The sequence below is a fragment of the Saimiri boliviensis genome, chromosome 4 (genome assembly GCF_048565385.1).
Source record: "Saimiri boliviensis isolate mSaiBol1 chromosome 4, mSaiBol1.pri, whole genome shotgun sequence".
Taxonomy (NCBI): Eukaryota; Metazoa; Chordata; class Mammalia; order Primates; family Cebidae; genus Saimiri; species Saimiri boliviensis.
In genome coordinates, this window is record NC_133452.1 from 5,002,294 (window position 1) to 5,028,402 (window position 26,109).

The 26,109-nt window shown below is 39.2% G+C and overlaps 1 protein-coding gene across 12 annotated transcripts in view; it reads left to right on the forward strand.

Annotated features, from left to right (window-relative positions):
- PDE10A (phosphodiesterase 10A) overlaps window positions 1-26,109 on the forward strand; it is a 656,074-nt gene that overhangs the window by 388,382 nt on the left and 241,583 nt on the right. For 2 of the 12 annotated variants that reach the window (XM_074397170.1, XM_074397172.1), the window contains one exon: window positions 19,343-19,493. The exons of 9 other annotated variants lie outside the window; for them this stretch is intronic. In XM_074397170.1, coding sequence (XP_074253271.1) covers window positions 19,457-19,493 — 37 coding nt within the window. In that variant the 5' untranslated portion in view covers window positions 19,343-19,456. Of the gene's footprint in view, window positions 1-19,265; window positions 19,494-26,109 lie in introns of those variants that run through there. One more of the 12 variants, XM_074397171.1, reaches the window with a different exon arrangement.

Below are 26,109 nucleotides of genomic sequence, written 5' to 3' on the forward strand. Positions count from 1 at the left end.
AATGTGGCCTCAGAATGTGGCTGGCATGTTTGGACACACTGCAAGGAGGTCCTGTCGGTAGAGGAGAGCAAAGCTCTCCTAGGATATTCAGGGCTGCATGAAGGATTTTGTCTTCTCTCTAAGATAGGAAGCCCCTGAAGAGTTTATTTATTTATTCCCTTGCACATTGTTTTGTGACAGGGTCTCAGTCTGTTGCTCAGGCTGAGTACAGTAGTTGCAATCATGGCTCACTGCATCCTTGACCTCCTAGGCTCAAGCCATCCTCCCACTGGAGCCTCCCAAGTAGCTGGGACTACAAGTGTGTGCCACCACATCCTGCTAATTTTTAAAAATTTTATGTAGATAAGGGGTCTTACTATGTTGCACAGCATAGTCTGAAACTGCTGGACTCAGGTGATCCTCTCAGCTACCAGAGGAGCTGGTATTATTACAGGTGTAAGTCACTGTACCTGATCCATTGAAGAATTTTGAGCAGAGAAGTGACCTGATTTTATTTCCTAAGATCACTGTGGCTGCTGTGTTGAGAACTGACTGTAGGAGAAAAATGGCAGACACAGGAAGATGAGTTAAGAGGCCACTGGCCAACCCAGGTGAGGGCTGGTGGTGGCGGGGCCGTGGCAGAAGCAGTAGACTGGATGAGAAATGAAAGGATTGTGGATGCTTTTTCAGGGTACAGCCAGCAAGATTTCCTGATGAATTAGCTATGAGGTAGGAGAGAAAGAGGCCAGTGATGGCATCAAGGTTTCAGCCTTGATGAAAGAATGAAGTATCAGGTTTAGGAAGAAAATCAGGTGTTTGGTTTTGGCCATTACTGTGGTCTAAATGGTCTCCTCCAGATTCATCTGTTGAACATAATCACCAAGATGGATGGTATTAGAATGTGAGGCCTTTGGGAGGTGATCAGGTCCTGAGGGCTTCACCCCTGAGAATGGGATCAATTAATTCTCTGATAAGAGGCCCCAAAGAGCTGCTTCCCCATGTAGCATGTGAGGTTACACTGAAGGGGTCATCTGTGAAGAAAGAGCCTTCACCAGACACTTAGTCTGCCAGTGCCTTGACCTTGTACTTACAGCCTTCAGAACTGTGAAAAATAAGTTTGTGTTGTTCATAGCTTACCCGATGTAGGGTGTTTTGTTGCAGTAGCCTGAACGGACCAAGACAGACACATTAGTTAGAGATACTGAGTAGGTTTTTGGCTTTATTATGACAGAAGTCTGGATGTAAGTTAATTAAAATAAAAACTGATTTTCGTTTGAGACCCTGATAATGGAACATGGGCAAGTATTTCATGGGTATGTCACATGTTCAGTTTTATTCATTTAAATGGACTAGAACAATAAAATGATAACAATTTAATTTTGGTTGTTCTACAGGCCTGTCTTCATTAACTTTGGAGATTTCCATCTGTGTGATAATTGAGCCAGTTTTCTTAACTCTGCAATATAGCCGAAGGCTTCCAGCCATCTTTTCTGTGGCAGTGATGTTTCCCAGCTTTGCTGGTGAGGCAGGTTAGGTTGACTCCCATGAGAGGACTAATCCAGCGATAAGTAGTCTAGTAAAGGACAGACTGAGGCTAGGGCAGGTGCGCTGCAGGGCTGGTCCCTAAAGTTGCTGGCTAGCACTTAAGGAAGCCGTTTTCATATGGCTGGACCTGGGCCTTAGACCCAGTGATGGCTGGGATTGCCAGGATCCTGCAGTCAAAAGAATCTGGGTTTCAGAATCAGACTCACTTTGTTCAAATTCCAGCTTCGCCAATCACTAGATACATGACTTTGACAAAGTTACTTCTCTGAACTTGTTTCTTCACCTAACTCATGATCGGGGATAATCCTAACTCATGATCAGATCTTGTTTACCACACCAGACTTACCTCCCGCCATCCTTTTATGTATACTTCTTTTTAACATGATGCACGGGAGTATGTGGTTCTTTGACTTGGCACAAATAACCACTGTGCTGCATGTCCTTTCTATTTTTGGTGATGGTAAATTTGCTCACCAGGTTCAGATGGACTCTGCCAGATGTCTGCACCATAAAGGTATCTTTTCTCTTTTGTGATGAGTAATGCATGGAATGATATTTTGAGATCTTGTGAATATAATATTTCTCAATACCCTGTCATTCAGTGGTTTTACTATTCATTGATGATCTTTGCCTGCATTATTGCTTTGGGGCTTACAAAATGATGATTTTTAAATAAATTCTATTCCTTCGATATTTAAAACTTGAATTCTTCTGGCAAAAAGAAGTTCCCTCACTCTGCTCCCACTGTTTTGTTCTGCTTCACTTTGGATATCATTAAGGACTCATGGATTCCTTTTCTGGTCAGTATTATAATACATTACCGTTTCTATTCTTTTTTCTTTTATATTTAATGTGTTATAATCTGTTGCTGTATTTGTTATTTCTGATCCTCAAACTACCAGATTTAGCCAGTGTGAGTTCTTTCAAACATTTTCATAGTCTAGTTCATCAGAAACACTTGCTCTGTTAGCACAACATTTCTCATATTTATATGATCCTATTTCAGACCTGGAATCAGCCACTTCCCTAGCGAACTCTGGTTCTGTTCAGTGCAAAATGGTATTTAGTAGCTAAGACTTGAGCACTGGATGTGCTCATTGCAACTTGGGTGTTATTCCAGTGGATAGCGCTGGGAAATATACATTTAAATGATGAGTTTATAAAGCAATCTCCAGTTCAAATCCAGTACCATAGAGTTCTCCCTAATTTTTGTAAAACTATATTATGGAAAGTAATTGACATAGAAATCAATTATTAGAAAGCTTATACATTATAGCAGGTGTCCCCAAACTACAGCCCGCGGGCCGTATGCGGCCCCCTGAGGCCATTTATCCAGCCCCCCGCCGCACTTCAGGAAGGGGCACCTCTTTCATTGGTGGTCAGTGAGAGGAGCATAGTATGTGGCGGCCCTCCAACGGTCTGAGGGACAGTGAACTGGCCCCCTGTGTAAAAAGTTTGGGGACGCCTGCATTACAGGTTAGTATGATTAAGAATGCTGTCGTATGGTACAGGCTTTAATATTGGTTATTTAGCTCGCGTAGAATAATTTATTTTGTGTGCTATGCTTGAACAAGGGATCTGAGCAAAGTTTTCAGTATTTGGAATTTTGACTCGCTTTTGCATACTTAACATATTAGAATGACCTATAACTTCTTAATATTAGTAAGTGTCCTTACAAGATGAGTAGTTTAGAACATCATCATTTTAAAATATCTTAGCAAGTTATAATAAAATGTCATTATTACAAAACATAAATGTTTGCTAGAAAGGCTTTAAATAAATTGAAATGTGACTAATGTAATGTCTCAGTATTAGCTGTAGATTTTGCTGATGGAATGATCTATATATGCATTTTTCATTGATGTTTCCTTTTATGTTTATTGTAGCAAACTATATTTATGCTACTTTTGATCATATCAGAATACTGACTCATGCCATCAACTTTCTTAGCTAGGACATTTTGAACCTTTTTTTTTTTTAATTATACTTTAAGTTCTAGGATACATGTGCAGAATGTGCAGGTTTGTTACATAGGTATACATGTGCCATGGTGGTTTGCTGCACCCATCAACCTGTCATCTACATTAGGTATTTCTCCTAATGCTATCCCTCCCCAATACTCCTACCCCTCAACAGAACCCAGTGTGTGATGTCCCCCTCCCTGTGTCCATCTGTTGTCACTGCTCAACTCCCATTTAAGAGTGAGAACATGTAGTGTTTGGTTTTCTGTTCTTGTTTTAGTTTTCTGAGAATGATGGTTTCCAGCTTCATCTATGTCCCTGCAAAGGACATGAACTGATCCTATTTTATGGCTGCATAGTGTTCCATGGTGTATATGGGCCACATTTTCTTTATCCTGTCTGTCATTGATGGACATTTGGGTTGGTTCTAAGTCTTTGCTATTGTGAACAGTGCTGCAATAAACATACAAATGAATGTGTCATTATACTAGAATGATTTATAATCCTTTGGGTACATACCCAGTAATGGGATTGCTGGGTCAAATGGTATTTCTGTTTCTAGATCCTTGAGGGATCACCACACTGTCTTCCACAATGGTTGAACTAATTTATATTCCCACCAACAGTGTAAAAGTGTTCCTATTTTTCCACATCCTCTCCAGCATCTGTTGTTTCCTGACTTTTTAATGGTCGCCATTCTAACTGATGTGAGATGGTATCTCATCGTGGTTTTGATTTGCATTTCTCTAATGACCAGTGATGATGAGCTTCTGTTTTCATATGTTTGTTGGCTGCATAAATGTCTTCTTTTGAGAAGTGTCGGTTCATATCCTTCACCCACTTTTTGATGTGGTTGTTTTTTTTTTCTTGTAAATTTGTTTAAGTTCTTTGTAGATTTTAGATATTAGCCCCAGATGGATAGATTGCAAAAATGTTCTCCCATTCTGTAGTTTGCCTGTTCACTCTGATGATAGTTTCTTTTGCTGTGCAGAAGCTCTTTAGTTTAATTAGGTCCCATTTGTCAATTTTGGCTTTTTTTTTGCCATTGTTTTTGGTGTTTTAGTCATAAAGTCTTTGCCCATGCCTATGTCCTGAATGGTATTGCCTAGGTTTTTTTCTAGGGTGCTTATGGTTTTAGTTTTTATATTTAAGTCTTTAATCCATCTCGACTTACTTTTTGTGTAAGGTGTAAGGAAGGGGTCCAGTTTCAGTTTTCTGTATATGGATAGCCAGTTTTCCCAACACCATTTATTAAATTAGGAAATCCTTTCCCTATTGCTTGTTTTCGTCAGGTTTGCAAAGATGGTTGTGGATGTGTGGTATTATTCCTGAGGCCTCTATTCTGTCTCATTGGTCTGGATATCTGTTTTGGTAACAGTACTATGCTGTTTTGTTTACTGTAGACTTGTAGTATAGATTGAAGTCAGATATCGTGATGCATCCAGCTTAGCACATTTTGAACTTTTAAGTTTATCATAAACATGTAAGGATTTGAATTAAAACCAATACTAGAGGGAGTTTTTTTTTTTCTGTCTATTTGTGTTTTAAAATGGATATTTAGTCTTTCTGGGATGGACATATAATAGAGCGTTTAAATAAAAAGCACTGTTGAATGCATTGGTCAGCTTTGCGGATTCTTAGATTTCTTCCGTCTTGTAAGCAGCATAAAACCCCATTCAAGGCAATGTTAGGTAGATTATATCCTTAATTGATATTGGGCTAAAATACATTCAACAGCTTCTTTAACTTTTTTCTTAAAAAGGCTCTTTAGAATAGTTGTTTAAGCTCTTTATTTTGGGTGTCCCAAGTAGGAGGTGAACTTGACATTACCTTTTGGCCAGGACTGCAGAGCAGGGCAGGACCAGATGAGTAATGCTTGTGGAGGTTCAAATCTCTGGTGACCCATTCCATACAGCTGTGGTTCTTCTTATTGGGAAACTTGGGTTTTGGATGGGAGACAGCAACTGGGCCTGACAGATTTTACAGCAGTGGAGCAGAGTACAGCAAAGCAAACAAAACAGTCAACAAATTTCTATATTGACACCAACTATACAGTCAGGCTAATTTTATTCCAAGTGCAAACCTGAAACCTCATTCCAGTTTCTGTCGTCAAGGAATAACAGAGGCACAGTGAAAATACTTGTCAGAGAAAATGCTTGAAATCCATGTAGCTACTTTTTTTTCTTTTTTTCTGTGAAAGAAAAGCCCCCTTTGTGCTGGCTATTAAGACTTATAGATCTGGCTGCAACACAATTCCCTTTTCTCCATGTTATCAAATTTTCAGTGAATTACACATGATCTTCTGATTTCCTGCCTTTCACACAACCCTCTGCGCCTCCATTTTCCCCAGTAAAAATACCTCTTTTCTTGATTTGCTGTTCTTAAAATCCAAATGACTAATGCAATGAGAAAGTATCTGGGCAAAGCAATTCTGTCTCATTTTCTAATTTATTTTGATTTAAATGTTTTGTTAGCTGAGGGGAAATTACATACAAATATATGATGTCATCATGGTTGTTGTAATCAGGTGCCTAAACTTTATTTTTTTTAAAAAACAATATTTCTTTGACTTAAGTCATTTTTAACGTCTACTCAAAACAGATTGTAAATTTAGCATTACTTGAATTAAAAGGGAGGCTACAGTTTCGTACATGGCACATAATCAGCACTCAAAAGGTGTTTGTTGGGTAAAAAATAAAAGCATATACTCTTTATGTTTGCTATGAATTTGCATTATGATTCAATTTGATTCAGTATGTATTTCTACTCTTGTGACTGCAAGTGGGACTCTAGAAGCAGACGCCTGGGTTTTAATTGAGCTTTGCCACAGACTAGCTGTGTGACGAGATGTTTAACCTCTCTCCGCTTCAGTTTCATCCTCTGTAAAATGGAGGGAATAATAATTCTTACCTTATAAAATTTTTGTGGAAAACACATGTGAATACTCAATGAGTATTAGCTCTGATTTATGATTTATGACTACTTTCGTGTATATCAGTATAACCTGCCCTCTATGTTCTATCTCTGAACCTCTTCTAGTTTTTATAAACATTATTGAAATGTATTTGCCAGCAACTTTCCTCAATCTCAGATGTACAACTGAAAATCCAAATTCTTCAAGTGACATTCAGAAGTATCTATTGTCCTGTATACTTTTTATGTTTATCATAAAAACTGAAATAATAAAGTATACATACTTAAACTTAACAATATATCTTTTGAAGTATTTTTCTTAACACTGTAAACCTTTTCTTTAAATGAAATTTATAACTAAAGGTTGAGTTTTAAATATATCTGAATTTTTCTTCTTTTTTCTTTTTAGCAGGTGGTTGGTTAGACTTGTTTAAAATCTATTCCCTTGCTTTCTAACTTGTTACTTAACCTGCAATTCATACCATATTGCAGATAAGTTCTTTATCTTGGAATATAGAAAATGTCAGTCCATGACATTTTTTTCAAATTTATAATTTTTCCCATACATCCATTTGCCTTTCTTCCCTTTTTCCAGGAAGGCCTCCTTTCCTTCTATTCAAAAACAAACAGTCTCTATGGCAGGGACTGTTACGTGTCTGAGGATACATGTAATTAATTTAAAACGGGAATAAAGGAATACCCATGTACTCACAAACCAGCCTGAGAAAATATTAACTTATTTTCAAGGTTTAAAAAAAGGTTCTAGTGCTCATTTTCATTTTTGATGGTCTTTATTTTACTTAAAGCTAAATGAAATAAGTAAAACGTTTTTCTTAAGTTTTAACCAATGCATTTTAAATATAAAGTAATAAAACTTGAAGAGAACAACTAAAATTGGGGAAACTTCATATTTATTCCACAGGCATGTGGAGGTCCTGCGTGCTGAGTGCCGTAGTGAACACAGAGCCGGTGACATGGGACCTTATTCAGCTGATAGTCATTGTCATTTCAAGTCCTTTTACCCAATTAACCCTTTTCCTGTACCTTGCCTATAAACAAAATGGGAAGCTATCTAAAGGCCTGTGATATTTTGCATGCTGTGTATGTTTGCAATTGATGAAATGTTGAGTTTTTGGACTTCAGTTTCAGCAGACATGTACAAGTGAGTTTTCATATTTTGGCAGTATATTAATCTGTGTTAAATACGTTAGTTTTGTGGCCCTGGCTGATTTGAAAAGAACTGATTTCTTAATGCTTTCTTCGGGTGGTAGAATATTTGAAAAATAAAGATACGTAAAGAGACTTTTATGAATATTTGTTTTAAATATTTGTTGAGTACTTCCTGTGTGTTAGGGCGATGCTAGAGTCTTAACATTCATTACCTCATTTGACATTTAAAAGAACTGCATAGTGTAGATGGGGAAATTGTCCATAAAGCGGTTATATTTGTAAGTTGTGGATTAGAGATTCAAGCTCACATCTGTTTGCTCCTAGAACCCATGTTTTCTTCACTGTTCTAGTATTTCAGATGTGGATTTCATGAACTACAGTATAACATATTATTTTCTTAAAATGGGAGAATAATTTAGGTTTGTTCCCCCTTTCTATGGAATATATCTGAAAGTACTGACTTGATAGCAGGGGACATAGTAAGATCATAAAACCCACCCCCAAGATAATTGTTTTCCATTATTAAGATGAGGAAGGAGAGTATTTTCACCTAGTGTCAATTTTAAGAATAACTTAGTTTGAAAGGTATAGACATATAGTTACAAATACTTATCAATTTTTAGAGTGGTATTTACCAGCATTATAAATTGCCTTAAGAACAGAAGATATATTTCTTACTGATGATAAGAAAAATATAAAGGCTAATACTAGTTAAAATAGAATAGTGTCATCTAGTTTTATAGGAGTGGTAACAAAAACAGGATTTAAAGCACGCATTGTAGCGAATCTGGGTTTTGGTTGCTGGATCTCTGAGCCCTCCATACCAGTGACAGTCATCTGTCAGCAGTGTTTTCTGAGTTTCTGTGTCCAGGGATCTTTATGAGGTGTTTAGCCTCATTTAACCTCATGGTTTACAGCTTGAATTTTAAAAGGCCACAAATAGTGGTTGTTCTTTCCTGGGAGGCATAGGAAAATTATGCGTTGCATTGTTTTTTCGAGCAGTAATTTCCCAGAGTCTTTATACCTTAGTTCTTCTATCATCTCAGTCAGGTAAATAGAAAAAAAAAATTCATATCTGACATTTAGAGAAATCCTCCAAATACTGGGTGGGTCTGGAGTTTGCTAACTGCTGGTTTCTTCTACTTTTTACTTAATGGAACATACAAAAATTAAATTTTCTATCAGTCCTGCTAGTGTTAGTAAGATGAAACAGTGAATTAAATGCGAAATTTCTTTGTCTGTTCAGGGAATACATGCCAAAATTTTACAGCAAAAAATAACTTACCCCCATCTAGGACCCAAGACCTAAGGAAATCACTCATTTCGTTTTCCTGAAATTGCTGCTGTGGATGAGACAGATACTAAATTTCACTTTGAGAGCTGGGTTTTGGGATGTAACTTTCTCCTTGAATTATTCTAATTGCTTTCTCCCCTACATCCAGTTTATGTTCCTCCCGTCTTCACTTCTTTCTTTCATTCCTCCACCCACATCTTCTAGGCATTGACCTACTCCACAGATATTTACGGTCTTCTCTGTTTCACATGCAGGTGATAGGATGAGAACAAATAGGACAAAATCTCTCAGGTTCTATTCGCCCTTCTGCTCTCTCCTTTCCTACTTCCCCTCCTCTCATCCTTTAGAGTTGCTCACCTTCCGTGGTGGCTGGCATGGTGGTGTTGGAATTCCATCCCTCAGAGCTTCAGTAGATAACCAACGGTGTGCGAGGAGCTGATTCCAAAGGGGCTGCCACTTGAAGTCTTGCTTGCATGCTGATTCTCTGCCCTCAGATTTTATGACAAAGTCCCCCAAGATTGTCTTTTGTCATTAGCTGAGCATTTTTTCTTTTTTTTCAGGGCAAATATAAAAGAGCTATGTAAGAAAGACTGCTGCAGATAACATTACCGAGTTCTAGATGTTGTCTTCCTGTCAAAGCTGTTTTTGTTTTTTAATTATACTTCTGGGGTACATGTGCAGAAGGTGCAGGTTTGTTACATAGGGATACATGTGCCGTGGTGATACGCTGCACCCATCAACCCGTCATCTACATTAGGTATTTCTCAAATTTCAAATAAAGGAAGCAAATTGGTATTTCAACCTCTGAAACCAACCAACACTCTTAAGAAAAGCCACTTACGGTATTAAGGATCATGTATTTTGGTGGCTTTCTAGACCTTACTTGCAGTTTTCCTAGTAAACTACAGTATGGTAGTATGATGTACAATATGATTTCTATATAGCTTCAGGGGTTTAAACTATTATTTGATCCTGGTGGATATTATTAACATTTTAAATTAGAGGTTTGCTTTCCTTGTTTTAGGCCTTTTAATATATAGTAGTATCAGTTCTCTTCTGGGACATGACTATTTACCACACCTGGTAAGATCTCTGAGGAAATGGCAAAATGGGAAAGGGAATATTGAAGAGTTACGGGTTTCATGTTTTGGGCAAAGGGGAGGGAGGACATTTTAACTTTTGGCATCTGAGTAAGAATTAATTTTAAAACTAGTTTTGGCCGGTGCAGTGGCTCACGCCTATAATCCCAGCACTTTGGGAGGCTGAGGCGGGTGGATCACGAGGTCAGGAGTTCAAGACTAGACTGGCCAACATGGTGAAACCCTGTATCTATTAAAAAAATACAAAAATTAGCTGGGCATGGTGTTTAGTGCTAGCTACTTGGGAGGCTGAGGTAGGAGAATTGCTTGAACCCGGACCAGGAAGGTGGAAGTTGCAGTGAGCCGAGATTGCGCCACTACACTCCAACCTGGGCTACAGAGCAAGACTCCATCTCAAAACAAAACAAAACAGAACAAAACAAAACAAAAAAACCAAAAAAACCTAGTTTTATTTGTGTAGTAATTTAATGGAAGCATGTACTGTCTCATTCTTTCTCTACAATATTATCTGATTCTCATTATATTATTGACCTGAAGGAGGAGGTTGAGGCACAGAATATAATTTTAAAAAGTTTACTTGAGCCAGGGTGAGGGCAGCAGCCTGGAAGACTCAGACCTGGGTAATCTTGGATGTGAGTTTTGTTCAGCCTTTGTTAGATTTTCCAAAGCAAAAAGAGGGACAGGGAGTGGGCTGATACAGCTGTTTGTCAGGAATTCTCATTGGTTAGAGAAATAAGATTGATTACTGATTGACTATATGTTGGTGGACTGTGGGGTGTGGGTTATGGTGTGCAGTGTGTAGCCTTGCCTGGTTAGTTAGCTGCTGGTGGCAGCAGTCGGTCTAGAGTCCACATAGCAAGTGGCTTCAAGAGCTGATTACTTAGTTCATGGGGGGAAGCAGGATGTGACTCCTGCCTTATCCTCATGCCTCTGTGGGGTTGATAGTTTACAGCAGGCACGTATGCCTCAGTTTCTTTTCTTACTATGTTTTATTATTAAGTACCTATATTAGTTTCTGATGGCTGCTCTAACACATGCCACAAACTTAACGGCTTAAAACAACGGAAGTGCATTCTCTCATCATTCTGGAGAAGGCTGGAATCAGGGCATTGGCAGGGCTGCACACCCTCCAGAAGCTCGAAGGGAGAGTCCTTTCTTGCCTATTCCAGCTGCTGGTGGCTCCAGGCATTCCTTGGCTTGTGGTAGCATCATTCCATTCTCTGCCTCTATTTTCACATCCCCTTCTCCTCTGTGCATTTCTATCTCAAAAATTCCTCTGCCTCCCTCTTAAAAGGATATATATGATTGTATGTAGGGCCCCTCAGATTATCAAGGATCATCTCCTTAAAGTCAATGGACTGTAATTGCTAATCCTACCTACAAAATACCTTCATGGCAACCCCCTGATGAGTGTTTGAATGAGTAACTGGGAATATTAGACTAGTCAGGTTCCCTCGTAAAACCAGTCATCACCCCTGTGAACCTGGCACTCATATACTTTTCCTTAAACTATGACTAATCTCAAAATAAAGGCAACCACAGAGTCATGCTTCCACGGGACATGATGCAGCTATCTTTCTTACAACCAAAAATGTGTTAACCCTTTCCCCAGAGGATGCTGAAGTTCCTGGTTGGTGTTCACTATTTTCCTTAACATCCTGAAACTTACATACTGTGATATAAAGTTAACTGTTATTTATGCATCTTATGTTAGATGATAAGGGATAAGAGCAGGAAGAATGCAAAAAAAATTGCTTAAAAATGTATACACCCACATACTCATAACAAAATGAGAAATATTCATAACCCTTACAGCCCTTGTTTCTGAAACTGACTGCCTGGTCCTAACTGCTATGTATTGTAGCTACTTTTTTTCTATTACTCATTCCCTATTCCCTTTTCCCTCTGGGAGCACCACAGCCTGCTGATCAGGGTTCTTTGCCTGTAGGGTGATTCCTGAGGGGCCTGGGTCATTAACAGTCCTGCCTGAATGGGGTTGTTGGTTTTCCATTGACTTCAGTCACAGGGCATGGTGGCAGATGCCCTAAGGGGTATTCTGCATTCCAGACATACTCTTCACTCTTCCTAACCTCCTTTGTGTAACTGAAAAGCAACCAGGTGTCCAGGTGGTTGATTAGGACAAGGGGCCAAACCAGAAGAAATAAGTAAGCCTTTGTTCACTTGCTGGAACAGTATAAGCAAGAGACACAAAATGGTGCTGACTCCCCAGAGGTGCAGCATGGCACTGGGTGAGAGTCAGATGGATCAGCTCAGATGAGGGGTGCATTTCACTGCTGGGATGTCCCAAACAAAGGGCTCCTGCTTCTTGATGAGCCTGTTGGCTGGGGAAAGGGCTAGGTATGGGAAAGTACTGAATCAAAGGGGAGAAAAGTACCTCCTCTGGGCCCCCAGTAAGAAGGCTGCAGACTGGAGGTGGCTGGACAAGGAAGGAAGGTACCTGTATGAGCATGGATGGCTCAGGGGTCAGGGAAGTGTGAGCACTCAGCTGCACCTCTTTCTGGAAAACTGCAGGGCACTGACTGTGCACGAAGCACATTGTGTGGTGGGCTCAGCTTTTCTCCATGAGGGCTGCCAGGCACAACTTTATAACTGCTGATATTGGACCTGAAAGATCACACAGAGGATTTGGGCCTGGAACCAGACTACGCGATAGTAGCAGCTCCATTTCCTCTTGGCAGTGAGGACCAGTCACCCCAGCCAGTACTTTGCCTACTGGTTCAGAGGTCTGAGGAGCCCAAAACGGCTGGGTGGCAGTCTCACCTTCCAGTTCAGTAGAGCCATTGGGTCTTCTGGTAGAAACATTCTTCCCTTTGAAGCTAAGGACCAGCAGAGCCTAAGGTTGTGGGAACAGGAAGTGAACATTTTAGTGGCAAATCACCAGGAATAATATTAAGGGGTGTCATTCCTATTCCTCCCTATCCTTGATTCCTGGACTCATGAATCCTGGCTATGGGAGAAACAGTATCATAGATTAGATACTAGTTTAGGACATAAACAGTCTCCCACAGGACATTGCCCCAGCCCTGCAAGATAGCTCACCTACCTGCTACTGAGACTTCAAATGCCATTCTTCTTTTTTGTCAAACCAGCTGCTTCAGGAAATGGGGATGTGGTTTGAACAGTGAATTCCATGATCATAGGTCCATTGTTATACCTCATTTGCTGTGAAGTCAGTTCCTTGATTAGAAGGAATGCTGGGTGGAATAGCTTGAATAGCTTGAAGTGGTATCATTTAGGGCCTGCTTGGATAATACAGGGTAGACTCCTCCTCTCAAGATATTTAACTATAAGCTCATCTTTTGCCATAAGGCAATATTCTACAGGTTCCAGGGATTTGATGTGGTATCTTTTGGGAAGCCATTTTTGGCCGCCTAGAGCATCTGTTTTACTTGTATACTTTGGAAAAGCAGTAAGACAGAAGAGATGGTAGAGAATACACATTAAACCGTATCTGTAGGCACATTAATTTGTTTTGAAACATAGCTCAGGTGCACATTTGCTATGTTAAGTCTGGTAAGTGACCTAACTTCGTAATCCTTTTACCTCTTCTGTAAAATGAGGATAGTAAGAATAATATATCTGGATTATTTTGAAGATCAAATGATTTGGTACATGGAAAATGATGAGTATAATGCCCGGCACACAGTAGGCACTCAACAGATTCAGACTAATCCTATCACAGGCAGCTGGCTCAGAAAAGCTTTGCATCAATCGTGCAGCTGTGGAGGCTGGTACTTGGTGGTTCACACATATGGATGTGTTTTGCCTGTATTTACAAAAATGTTGAGTTATTTGCCACACGAATTACTGGTAAGATACACAGGAAAACATACTTGTGTGTATTTGGGGAAGAAATCTGGTGGGAATGAGACTTCTCAATATATATCTTTTATATAGGTTTAATCTTTGAATGTGTAACAATTTGAAAAGGACAACTAAGTAAAGAACTGAAGAGATGAAAGTTCATAAATAGAGGGTCATCTATCTGTAATTGTCATGACTGAAAAACAAGCTAATAACAATCTCAGAAGCTAATAAAAATCCCCAGAGAGTAAAATTGTCTTGGTTTTTAATCTGTTCCAGTGACTCTGGAATCCATGTTATTTCTTTTGGTATATAGTGATTTTTTTCCTTTGAGTTGAGTCTAATTTTTATATTCAGTATTTTTTCTTAGCAATCTTCCACTTAAATTTCACTGGTTGTTTTCATTGCACATTTAAACATAGGTAGATTTATTTAATTATACTTGATAATTAGATCATTCGATGTGAACAACTGTACCTTAGAAAAATGTCCTCAATTTGAAATACAGTCCTTTGTTATTAAATTGACATGGAAACCATATGCTTGTCATGATTTAAAACATAGCCTTCTGCAAACTTAAGCTCTCACTGTACAGTTTTTATTTTTCCATTGTTTGTGTTTTCTTAATCCTGCATTAACTATTATAAATTAATGCTTTTGTTACAGTTCACTTACTGACTTTTGATTATGGGGCCCTGTATTTCCACATACCTCATCAAGCTCCGTAGTGACTACTCAAAACAGCCTACATAGAGAAATGTACTGTTATGATGAATATCTGCCTTCAAATATTAGCACTTTACTTCTGTATAGAGCTGTATATTTTTGGAAAAAAAAAACAGTTTGTTTAAGCTTCATAAATGCCCTGGAAAATAGGTGGGTCAGGCATAACTAACGTTGTTTATCTTCATATGTTCTTATTGTCTACCTGCTCATGGAAAAGGGAGGGACAATGTTTTTGTCATCCTTAGATTTCTAAAATCTAGCATGTTTTGGGTGCTCAAAAATAGTTACTGAATGTACAAATAAGCATTTAGTTGGATAAAGAGATAAGGAAAATCACTAAAATCACATTTGGTGGCAAGTTTATGTGACAAGTAAATGAAATAATCAAAGCTAGAAACGCTGTTGTTAGACTTCGAGTCCACATGTTCCTCTCAGAACAACTGATGGATTCCCAGTCTCTGCTTTAAATATGAGATCAGTTTAGGGCTCCTCAAATCCTTCGTGCCAAACAGAACATAGTAATCCCCAGCCCAGTGAGATTTAGCACTTTTGTCCACCAGAATAAAGCAAAATTCTCAAACTTTAAAAGCCTCAGAAACACGATGAGTAATTGTTTTGTTCTGTTTATCATACTTTTAAGCAAAATGCTTATGCTTATTGGTCTCAGTGAGTTCAGGTTGCTTCAACTACCTCAGACTGGCTGACTTTTAAACATTTATTTCTCACAGTTCTGGGGGCTGGGAAGTCAGAGATCACAGTGCTGGCTGATGTAGTTCCTGGGGAACGCCCTCTCCCTGGTTGGCAGATGGCTGCCTTCTTGCAAGAGAAATGTTTTGAGAGATAGATACTCTCTCATTTCTTATAAGCCCACTAATCTTTCTCTGAGCTCTTGTGAGGGCACTAACCCTGTCAGTGAGGGCTCCACCCTCATGACCTAATTCCCTCCCAAGGACCCCACCTCCAAATACCACTACACTGGGGATCAGGGCTTCAGCATATGAATTTTTTGGGGAAACTTTCTGTCCATAGCACTGTTCTTCTGCTCTTCTTTGCATTCCTGTCTTCTCATGCTGTCATCTCTGGAAATTCTGGACCACTTACTTGCTTGCTTAATTTCTTCTCATTAAGGCTCAGCTTAGGTGTCATTTCCAGAAAATATACATGATCCATTCTTCCCATGACTCTCTCCTGACCCCAAGTATTGGGTTCATTTATTCAAACATTCATTCATTTAAATATTTATCGAGCACCTACTATTGACCAGGTGCTATTCTAGGTGCTTTTGATGCATCAGTGAACAAAACAGAAGAGCCCTGTCCTTGTGAATTCATGTATTTGAGTAAAAGATATAGCCAATAAATAAAAGTAAATTATGTAAGATATTTGAAAGGTTAGAGTGCCACAGGCAAAATTATATACAACAGAGTGAGGAGGAAGATCAGAAGTTGGGACAGTGGGGGCTGGGAGACAACAATATTAAGTACCAGGTAGTTCTCATATGAGACAGAGACATTTTGAACAATAGCTTGCAGGAGTTGTGATGTAGACACCTGAAGAAAGAAGATTATTCCAGGCAAAGGCACAAGCCTGGGAAAAGGCCAGGATGTGGATGCATGTCTAGTTTGTTCAAGGTCAAAGAGGTCATGAGGAACAGGCCCGTGTAAGGACTTTGGCTTTTATCATGTGAGATGAGGAGATGTTGGAGGGTTTTGAGCAGAGCAGCAACTTGATCCACCTTACATTTTAACAGGGTGCTATATTGAGACTAGCCTAAAGATGCATGCAAGTTAACCAGTTTGAAAGCTATTGCAGTAGCCAGATGAAGGATGATAGTGGCTTGAATTGAGGGTGTTGACTCTTGGCAAGGTGACATGTGATTAGGTTTTGGATGAATTTTGAAGTTTGCAAAACCAGGACTGCTTAATGGTATGGATGTGCGGTACGTGAGGACTTGAATCCTTCCTGTCATGCTCCCTAATCTTGTGAATATAACTGGTCACCTAGTCTTGTCAGTATGCCATTTAATTATCCCTTTTATTCTACTACTGTTTCTCAGCTGCTGCAGTAGCTGACTAATGGGCATTCCTGGCTTCAATCAGTTCTTTCTATGGGAGTAAAGAGCATTCTAAAATACAAATCTGCTTATATCATTCTCGAGATTAAATTCTGCATGTTTTCATCCACCTACAAATAAAAGTCTGAAGTCCTTAGCATGGCATGCGGTATTTTTAAACTGCCTTTGCTTACTCTGAGTGCCTCTTCTTCACCTTTCACATGCCTTTTATCATCCATAATTTTTGAATTTCCTAAAAGACTGATCCTTCATGCCTTCTTCAGACAGTATGTTCTGTTCCGTCTGAGATGCCCTTCCCATCTTGTCTGTTAGTGGATTATATGGCTAAATTTGGGTGTATGTTTGTCTCTGAGAAACTACTCTGACTTTAGTATCTCACCTAGTCTGTTGCTTTTCTTCTTTTTCCTAGAGAGCTCATGTTTGTTTCTTCTTATCCCATTGTTTTGTAGCTGTTTGTGGTCTGTCTTCACTTAAGGGAAGCAGCAGTAGTTTTATTTTACCATTATTTAGCAGAGGCCCATACATGCATCACTGACTTTTGGGTAGTTGAGACACTAAGGCAGAAATGGTTAGAAATAAATTGGAGAGACTGACTTTATATTATGCCATGTAAGGAAAAAAAACCAAACAAACAAACAGAAAAAAAGTTTGGTAGCCAAAAAGGGCAAATGCGTTTAGTAGGAAAGAGTTGAGGTGTAGGTATGGATTTTAGGGAAGTCTTGAGGAACACAGGAATGGGGAGAGTAGAGGGAGGTGAAGGTTGTTTGGGGCCAGATGGTGGAGGTGCTTCCGTACTCTGTTTTGCGTCTTTATTTTGGAACAGTGAGGACATTATCAGATTTTTTATAACAAAAATCTGAAACAGACTGTTGTTCTTTTGGCTAAAGTGGACTTTGCCCGTGTCATGTTGTTTCATTCCATTGTAGCATTTACAAAAGGGAATCTATAACAGTCAGCAGTACTTCTGGATTCTTGCAGGTGGGGTAGGGACCAGGGAGAGGAGTGAGAAATTTTCCCTTACAAAGTCGTGACTTGCTCTGTCATTAAAAAATAAAATACAAACGAAAAAATAAATAAATACAAAAAAAAAAATACAAAAGCTCGCGACAGTGCAACAATCTGGAGAAGAACAGCTGCTGTCTGTTGAACTGGAAGAGATGCTGGACTTCCGGTGGGCTGAGGCTAGCGTCCCTGAGCACGCAGGCGATTGGGCCGCAACTGCGATCCGCGTCCTTACCGGAAGTCAGTCGGGATCGAATGAAGGGAACTTCCTGCTTGTACGGAGCTCAAAGCTGTGGCTCCCCCGACCGGCACTTCCGGTTCCTTGTGCAGCCAGGGTGAGGAGAGGCTGGTGGAGACGGCACAGAGATACCCCGGTGCAAGGAACGGCAGGGCCCATGTTTAGAGAGTTTCTCGAGTTTCTCTGGTTTTCTGTATTTTTTGTTGCGTCCTGTAGCTGCTGGACTCGGATCCTGGGCCTCCCTAGCTGTAGGAAGTTTCAGGCCAGTCTCAGGAAGCCCAAGCTGGAATCAGGCAGGCCGCGTTTCCAGGTGGGCATGACGTCACCGGAAGTGCCTGTGCCCACTTGTCCCGTGCCACTTTAGCTGGAGTTGCTGGTTGCTGAGGGTCTCTCTAGTCCAGTCTTGAAGTGGATAGCAGGGTGCCCACAAGTGAGGAGCTCGTAGAGTGAGGGGACCTGGGGCAGATGTGTGCCTCAAGTGGACTCCAGAACCGTGGCTGTAAAGCCCATTGGCACCTCCTTGGCTTGGCACCCAGAAATGGGGGTCGCCTGTCCCCTTAGGGGCGTGAGGCCTTTACAGCCTGTTCAGCAGCTGCGTGGTCTCCAGCTCCCTGCTGTTCTGAAGCCCTAGAAGACTCAGCTGAGTTTCTTGAGCATGGAGTGTTGAATGCTGTGCTGAAAGGTCTTGGAATGCCAGTGGCACATAGCACTGGTCACAGACTTTTGGGCACAAGGATCAGTCCCCATCTCCCAGAATAGTACTTCTGAGAGTAAAGTACTGTGAAGAAAGATTTATCAGGAGACCTGAAACCAGAAAGGTGAGTTGGGGGAGAAGGCTGTGCACTGGCGCATGGGGCTTTTCAGTTAGAGCATCTTTTGGCTGCAAGTAAGAGAAACCCTGCTTCAGATTACTTAAACAATAAGGAAAATTTGGATCATAAAACAAGAGGCTCAGAGAAAGGGCAACTCCAGGACTGATGGATTCAGTTACTCACATCCTCCAGGTCCACATCTTTACCCTTCCCACTTTGCTCATGGACTTTGTTTTGATGGTGGCAAGATCAGCTCTTTGGCTGTAGGCCTGGTATGCACATTGGAAGAGGAGCGGACTTTTCTGTGTGAGAGTTAAATTAACGATTTTCAGGAAAAGTGTATTTCCATGACTGATTTAGTAAATCACCTGGAGATGGTGACCTTCCCTGAGAGGGGAAGATGATGGCTCTCTGAACAAAGGCAATAGCGGTGGAATGAAGAAGGCTTAAAGGAGGCAGAAGCACTATGAAGGTACTATGGACAGAAATCAGTGATTTGCCTTTAGGGATTGAAGAAGAGGGTGGATTCAAGGATGACTGGGATATTTAATTGAGGTGATTAAAAGGAGGATGATTTCACTTAAAGAGGTGGGATATGAAAGAGGGAGGAGAAGAGGGAGAAGATTCATGTAGGTTAAGGTATAGCCATGCTGAGAATTATCTGTTAGTTATTTGATTTTTTTTTTGTTTTGTTTTTGTTTAGAAGATAATGGTATAGATATAGAAGTCATCCACAGAGATGTTATGACTATATGAAGTCTATCCACAGAGTTGAAGAGATGGGGGTAGAGAAGACTTTGAAGGAAAAGAATGTAGAATGAGGATAGAAGAGAGGAAATCCCAACATTTAACAGGTGAGTAGAGGACACTAAGTCAGCAAAAGAAATTTAGAAGGGACATTCAGATAGACAGGAAGCAAACTAGTACTTTGTAGCTCTGTTTTGATCTGCCAATTCATTAAAATTATCAATTGATGAAAACTTTGTTTTCTTTACACCTTGACTCTTTTTGATGCCAACCTTCAGTCAAGCCCCCTACAGTATCATTGACAGGGTTTCAAGTGCATCCAAAAGTTTACAGTGTTTTATACTGGATGGGTTAGTTTTAATGGCTTTTGAGGATTTCTGTGATGTTCTAGTTGGCTGACTTTTCCCTTTATTTTTCAGCGGGTGGTTGGTCTGTTTAATTACGTATTTGCTTTAAGCAAATTGAATATTGGCTAAATGACCTGCTCTGCTATATGATGTAGGAAAAATGTCTCAAAAACTAAGGGATTGGTTAATAATATCTGATACTGCTGAGACTGAGGGAGATGAAGACTGAGATAAAGATACGTAGCAATTTGGAAAATTGGTTTAACCAAAAAATGATTTAGTGCAGTTATGGGGAATGAAATCATTGGATGATTATTAAGGCATGAATTAGAATTAAGGACATTAAAATAAGCACTGGACTACTCTTTTGACTTTGATGGTGAAAGAAAAATAGAAAGTGTGATGGGTTTACCAGGTGTGAAGGATGTTTTGTTGTTGTGATCATGTTTCAGGGTTGTGGAAGTGTGAGTATCTTAGAAATCCATTAAAAGGTGATAAGGAGAATTTGAAGACATGAGATCTAAAGGGGAAATAACTGAGTGAGCAAAGAAAAGTAGGAATCGAGAACCAAAAAAGAGAGCCAGCTGAGTTAAGAGAGAAGCTAGAAAGTGGGTAGAGGTTCAGAGAAACATTGAAGAGGAAAAATAAAGGATCCCCTCAGTAACAAAAAGGCTGGGTCATGTGTCAGGGTGATCATGCTGTGTCTGGATGCTTAGGAGTAATGGAACAGTCTTGGTGGGGTCAGTATAGGGAACCACCTAGGAGACAGAAAAGAACTGGCACTACTGCATTTTTCTCTAACCCGTTAGAAATGGAGGGCACAAAACTCGAATGATTGGGTTTACCTAATGTTGGGTGGGACTAAGCAAAGAATTCTCTGGTGCTTGCTGAGGTGTTGTTGCAATAATTGGCAAAGGTTTTTAAACTCAATAAGGAGGCAAAGTTAATCCAAATGGCAGATAAACGAGACAAACAGGGACCCCAGTGTACTGTTGAGGGCAATACCTGACTCAAAAGATTGAAAGGAATAATGAGGTATACGGATAAGATGGTGTCCTCAGAGAGGAGAATTTTGTCACAGGAGGGAGTGGACAATTTTTCTACTTATTCATGGTTTATAATGGCATGATCTCTAATCCACATAGAGGAGTATCAAGCTGCAAATTAATCATATCCTATTTTAACAGGTAAACTTGAGGGAACAATAAACAATTTTAATATAATATCAGAAATCTATTGTTTTATTAGCTGTAGAACCAGGATGACAGTTCATGAGGTGTATTAGTTTGAGGTAGTTGTAAACCATAGTATAAATGTACTCTCATTTTTAATAGAGAGCTTTTTAATGTACAGTTTGAGCTGAGACTAGTAAGTAGCACTCTTACTTTGTTATTCAGAATGTAAGTGTTGATTACATTGACAAGATCAGTTTTTAAATAGCAGGTGTGACGTTTCTCTGAATAATTAAAAGTTGTTTGATGATGATTCTTAAGTCAGACTTCATCCTGGGGATGCAAGGCTGGTTCAACATACAGAAGTTTATAAACATAATCCACCACATAAACAGAACCAAAGACAAAAACCATATGATTATCTCAATAGATGCAGAGAAGGCCTTCAACAAAATTCAACAGCCCTTTATGCCAAAAATTCTCAATAAACTAGGTATCAACAGAATGTATCTCAAAATAATAAAAGCTATTTATGACAAACCCACAGCCAGTATCATACTGAATGGGCAAAAACTGGAAGCATTTCCTTTAAAATATGGCACTAGACGAGGATGCCCCTCTTACTACTCCTATTCAGTATAGTATTGGAAATTCTAGCTAGAGCAATCAGGTAAGAAAAAGAAATAAAGGATATTGAATTAGGAAGGGAGGAAGTCAAATTTTCTCTATTTGCAGACTACATGATTGTGTGTTTTGAAGACCTCATCGTCTCAGCCCCAAATCTCCTTAAACTGATAAGCAACTTCAGCAAAGTCTTAGAATACAAAATCAATATGCAGAAATCACAAGCATTCCTATACACCAATAACAGACTTAAAGAGAGCCAAATCAAGAACGAGCTGCTATTCACAATTGCTCCAAAGAGAATGAAATACCTAGGGATATAACTAACAAAGGATGTAAAGGACCTCTTCAAGGAAAACTACAAACCACTCCTCAAGGAAATAAGAGAGGACACAAACAGATGGAGAAACAGTCCATACTCATGGTTAGGAAGAATCAACATCGTGAAAATGGCCATACTGCCCAAAGTAATTTATAGATTCAATACTATCCCCATCAAGCTACCTATGACCCTCTTCACGGAACTGGAAAAAACCACCTTAAACTTCATATGGAACCAAAAGAGAGCCTGCATAGCCAAGACAATTCTAAGCAAAATGAACAAAGCTGGAGGCATCACACTACCCGATTTCAAACTATACTACAAGGCTACCGTAATCAAAACAGCGTGATACTGATACCAAAACAGAGACATAGACTAATGGAACAGAACTGAAATGCCACACATCTAAAACCATCTGATCTTTGACAAACCTGGCAAAAACAAGCAATGGGGAAAGGATTCCTTGTTAAATAAATGGTGTTGGGAAAACTGGATAGCCGTGTGCAGAAAGCAGAAACTGGACCCCTTCCTGACAGTTTACACTAAAATTAACTCCAGATGGATTAAAGACTTAAACGTAAGGCCTAACACCTTAAAAACCCTAGAAGAAAACCCAGGCAAAACCATTTAGGACATCGGCATGGACAAGGACTTCATGACTAAAACACCAAAAGCATTGGCAACAAAAGCCAAATAGACAAATGGGATCTAATTAAACTCCACAGCTTCTGTACAGCAAAAGAAACCATCATTAGAGTGAACCGGCAGCCAACAGAATGGGCAAAAATGTTTGCAGTCTACCCATCTGACAAAGGGCTAATATCCAGAATCTACAAAAAACTGAAACAAATTTACAAGAAAAAAAAAAAAAAAACAAACCCATTCAAAAATGGCTGAAGGATATGAACAGACAGTTTTCAAAAGAAGACATTTATGAGGCAAACAAACATGAAAAAATGCTCATCATCACTGGTCGTTAGAGAAATGCAAATCAAAACCACATTGAGATACTGTCTCACACCAGTTAGAATGTTGATCATTAAACAATCTGTAGACAACAGATGCTGGAGAGGATGTGGAGAAATAGGAACACTTTTACACTGTTGGTGGGAGTGTAAATTAGTTCAACCATTGTGGAAGACTGTGGCAATTCCTCAAGGATCTAGAAATAGAAATTTCATTTGACCCAGCAATTCCATTACTGGGTATATATCCAAAGGATTATAAATCATTCTATTATAAAGACACATGCTTTATAGTATGTTCATTGTGGCATTGTTTACAATAGCAAAGACCTGGAACCATTCTAAATGCCTATTGATGATAGACTGGAAAAGGAAAATGTGGCACATATACACGATGAAATGCTATGTAGCCATAAAAAGCGATGAGTTTGTGTCCTTTGTAGTGACATGGATGAATCTGGAAACCATCATTCTCAGCAAACTGACCCAGGAACAGAAAACCAAACACCACATGTTTGCACTCATAGAGGGTTGTTGAACAATGAGAACAGGTGGACACAGGGAGGGGAGCATCACACACTGGGGTCTGTTGCAGGGAATAGGGGAGGGACAGCAGGGGGTAGGATGGTTGGGGGGAGATAATATGGGGAGAAATGTCAGATATAGGTGATGAGGGGAATGGAGGCAACAAACCACATTGCCGTGTATGTACCTATGCAACAATCCTGTCTGATCTGCACATGTACCCCAGAACTTAAAGTGCAATTATATATATATATATATATATATATATAATAATATATATAATATAATGTAATTATTTATTATATAATATATAATATAATTATTATGTAATAATAATATATATACATATATATAAATGATTTTTAAGTCAAGGATAGGTTTTTTTGAAAATGAATTTTGAGATGAAATAGTTTCTGTGAGACAGCTTCTGTCTTTAGCAAACTCTCTTTGAATTGTTCAATCCTGGCTTCAGTGGTGTGACTGAACCCCACTCACCTGAGTGGGTGGGACTTTCTCCTCTGTCTTTAGTTTAGAGTTACAAATATTGACCCACATGTGAAAGCAGTTAACCTATTTCCAATCCCCAAACACCATTTTTAGTAGCGTTAATATAAGAGGTACACAAACATTTTCTAACAAATTGCTTTTTTTTTTTTTGACTCTTCTAAATATAAAGTAATGGAATCACTGTTCTGGCACTACAACTTTGACATTTATTTGCTTAAGTAGGCGGGGAAGTGTTTCTCTTATACAGCTAGAATACCCCTTTAAAAAAACTCACTTTCTCTGAAGTTTGAGTTTGAAGGCAAAGGCTTTCATTATTATTAATGCAATATGTTGGATAGTTTGTTTTGTTAATAAGTTGCTAAAACCCGCTTAGCTCTTAACTTTAACCTACAGTCTCACAATTACACACACCTTCTTTCCTCCAGGGTTCACACAGTAATGGCTGAAGTGCCAGGCACTATAAGCTGATAAGATAAGAAGCACATGGCGCATTGCCATAAGCCAGGGGTCCCTACTGGGCTGGCTGACGCACACAGTCTTCCCCTGATGTCAGAGGGCTGAGAAGTTAACACCTTGGCTCTTTTCCCAAATTTTGTGCCAGAGCAGGGGAAAAGACTCTTTGTTTGAAAAAGCAGCTATTGAGATATATATATTTTTTAATTGCTTTTCTTGATTGCAGGCCAGATTCCTGTCGGTTTAAATGATTTAGTTTTATTTCTGAATTGTTTGGCAGAAATAATGTTTGCTAGCAAAAATACGTTTAATTCATTAGACATGATGTTTTATGATCAGTTTGTTGCCACTTTATAAGGCTTTGAATTTGGCATTTTTTGTTGAAAAAATAAGCATGGCAAATTTGATGAAAGGGATATTTCAGTAGGTCTCATACAAACCGTTAAACTCTGTCACCAGTATTTGGATAGTGAACCCTGTCTTAATAAACCTATGAGGTGGGGGAAAGCTAAATGTAGACTATGGTCATGTTAATAACATTGAACGCCTGACAAGCTGTTTATCTCAATTACTTATTGGCATTTATACTGAAATTTGATAAATGTTAGATTCATCAGCTGGAACTGTTCAAGACTGGTAATAATCTGCTGATGAATATGCCAAACATATTCTCTTTACTGATAAAAATCCAGACATCAGAACATGCTCTCGAGCCAAATTGTCATCATAGTGAAAAGTCTGAGCAGTGCACCAATCTACAAAATGTTGTTAAACTATTTTAATGGTTCCTTATGAAATCTGAAAGAATGAAGATAACTACAAACCTGTAATTTTATGGCTGCCTTCTTAAAAAGGGCAGCTCAAGGTGCCTGTATCAGGATGAAAGATCTGAAAATCTGAATAGCCTAGCATATGATATATACAATTTTTAGACATTAATGATGAGATTAGCTCAGATTATTGATATATGCCAAGTTTTACATTACAATCTAAACTTAGAAGTTTAACATGCACACTAGTTGAACACAGTGTGAGAATTGTGGATTATAGTTAGCACTGTACATGATGGTGAGACATGCTGGAAGTAAAGCTGAGGGTGACTTGTTTTGTTTTGTTTTGTTTTGTTTTTTGTTTTGAGACAGGGTCTCATTTTGTCAGCCAGGCTGGAGTGTAGTGGCATGATCATGGCTCATTGCAGCAGCCTCACCTTCCCTGGGCTCCGGTGATCCTCTGACCTCAGCCTCCAGGGTTTTACCACGTTGCTCAGGCTCGTCTCAAACTCCTGAGGCTCAAACATGCCTCCAGTCTTGGCTTCCCAAAGTGCTGGGATTACAGGAGTGAGCCACAGCACACTGCTGAGTGACTGTTTAATGTTTACATTTTTGTCATTCAAGGAAGCAAAAATAACGCGTTTTGGGAATTTAGAAATACCACTGAATTGTTAAAAGGACACTTTTGAATTGAAGTATTTTACAGAAACCTCTTTTATAACAATGTCATATTGTATCTTTTAATGAATGTTTTGTTCACTAGGTATAAACTAATTTTCTTATCCTTAAGTGGTAATACTAGCTGACTTTTTCGAATTTTTTAAAGCAGTTTTGATCTATGAGGTGTAGATATTATTATTTCCATTTTCCAAATGAGGACATTGAGGCACAGAAATGTTAAGTGACTTATTTCAGTGATTCTTTTTTTATTCCAGTAAATGGTACAGCTAAGAGGACCTTGGTCGTTGTCTTTGGTGATTCGAACTTTATGTTTAAATTAAACGCTGCCATAGAGATCAGAATGACAATGCCACATTT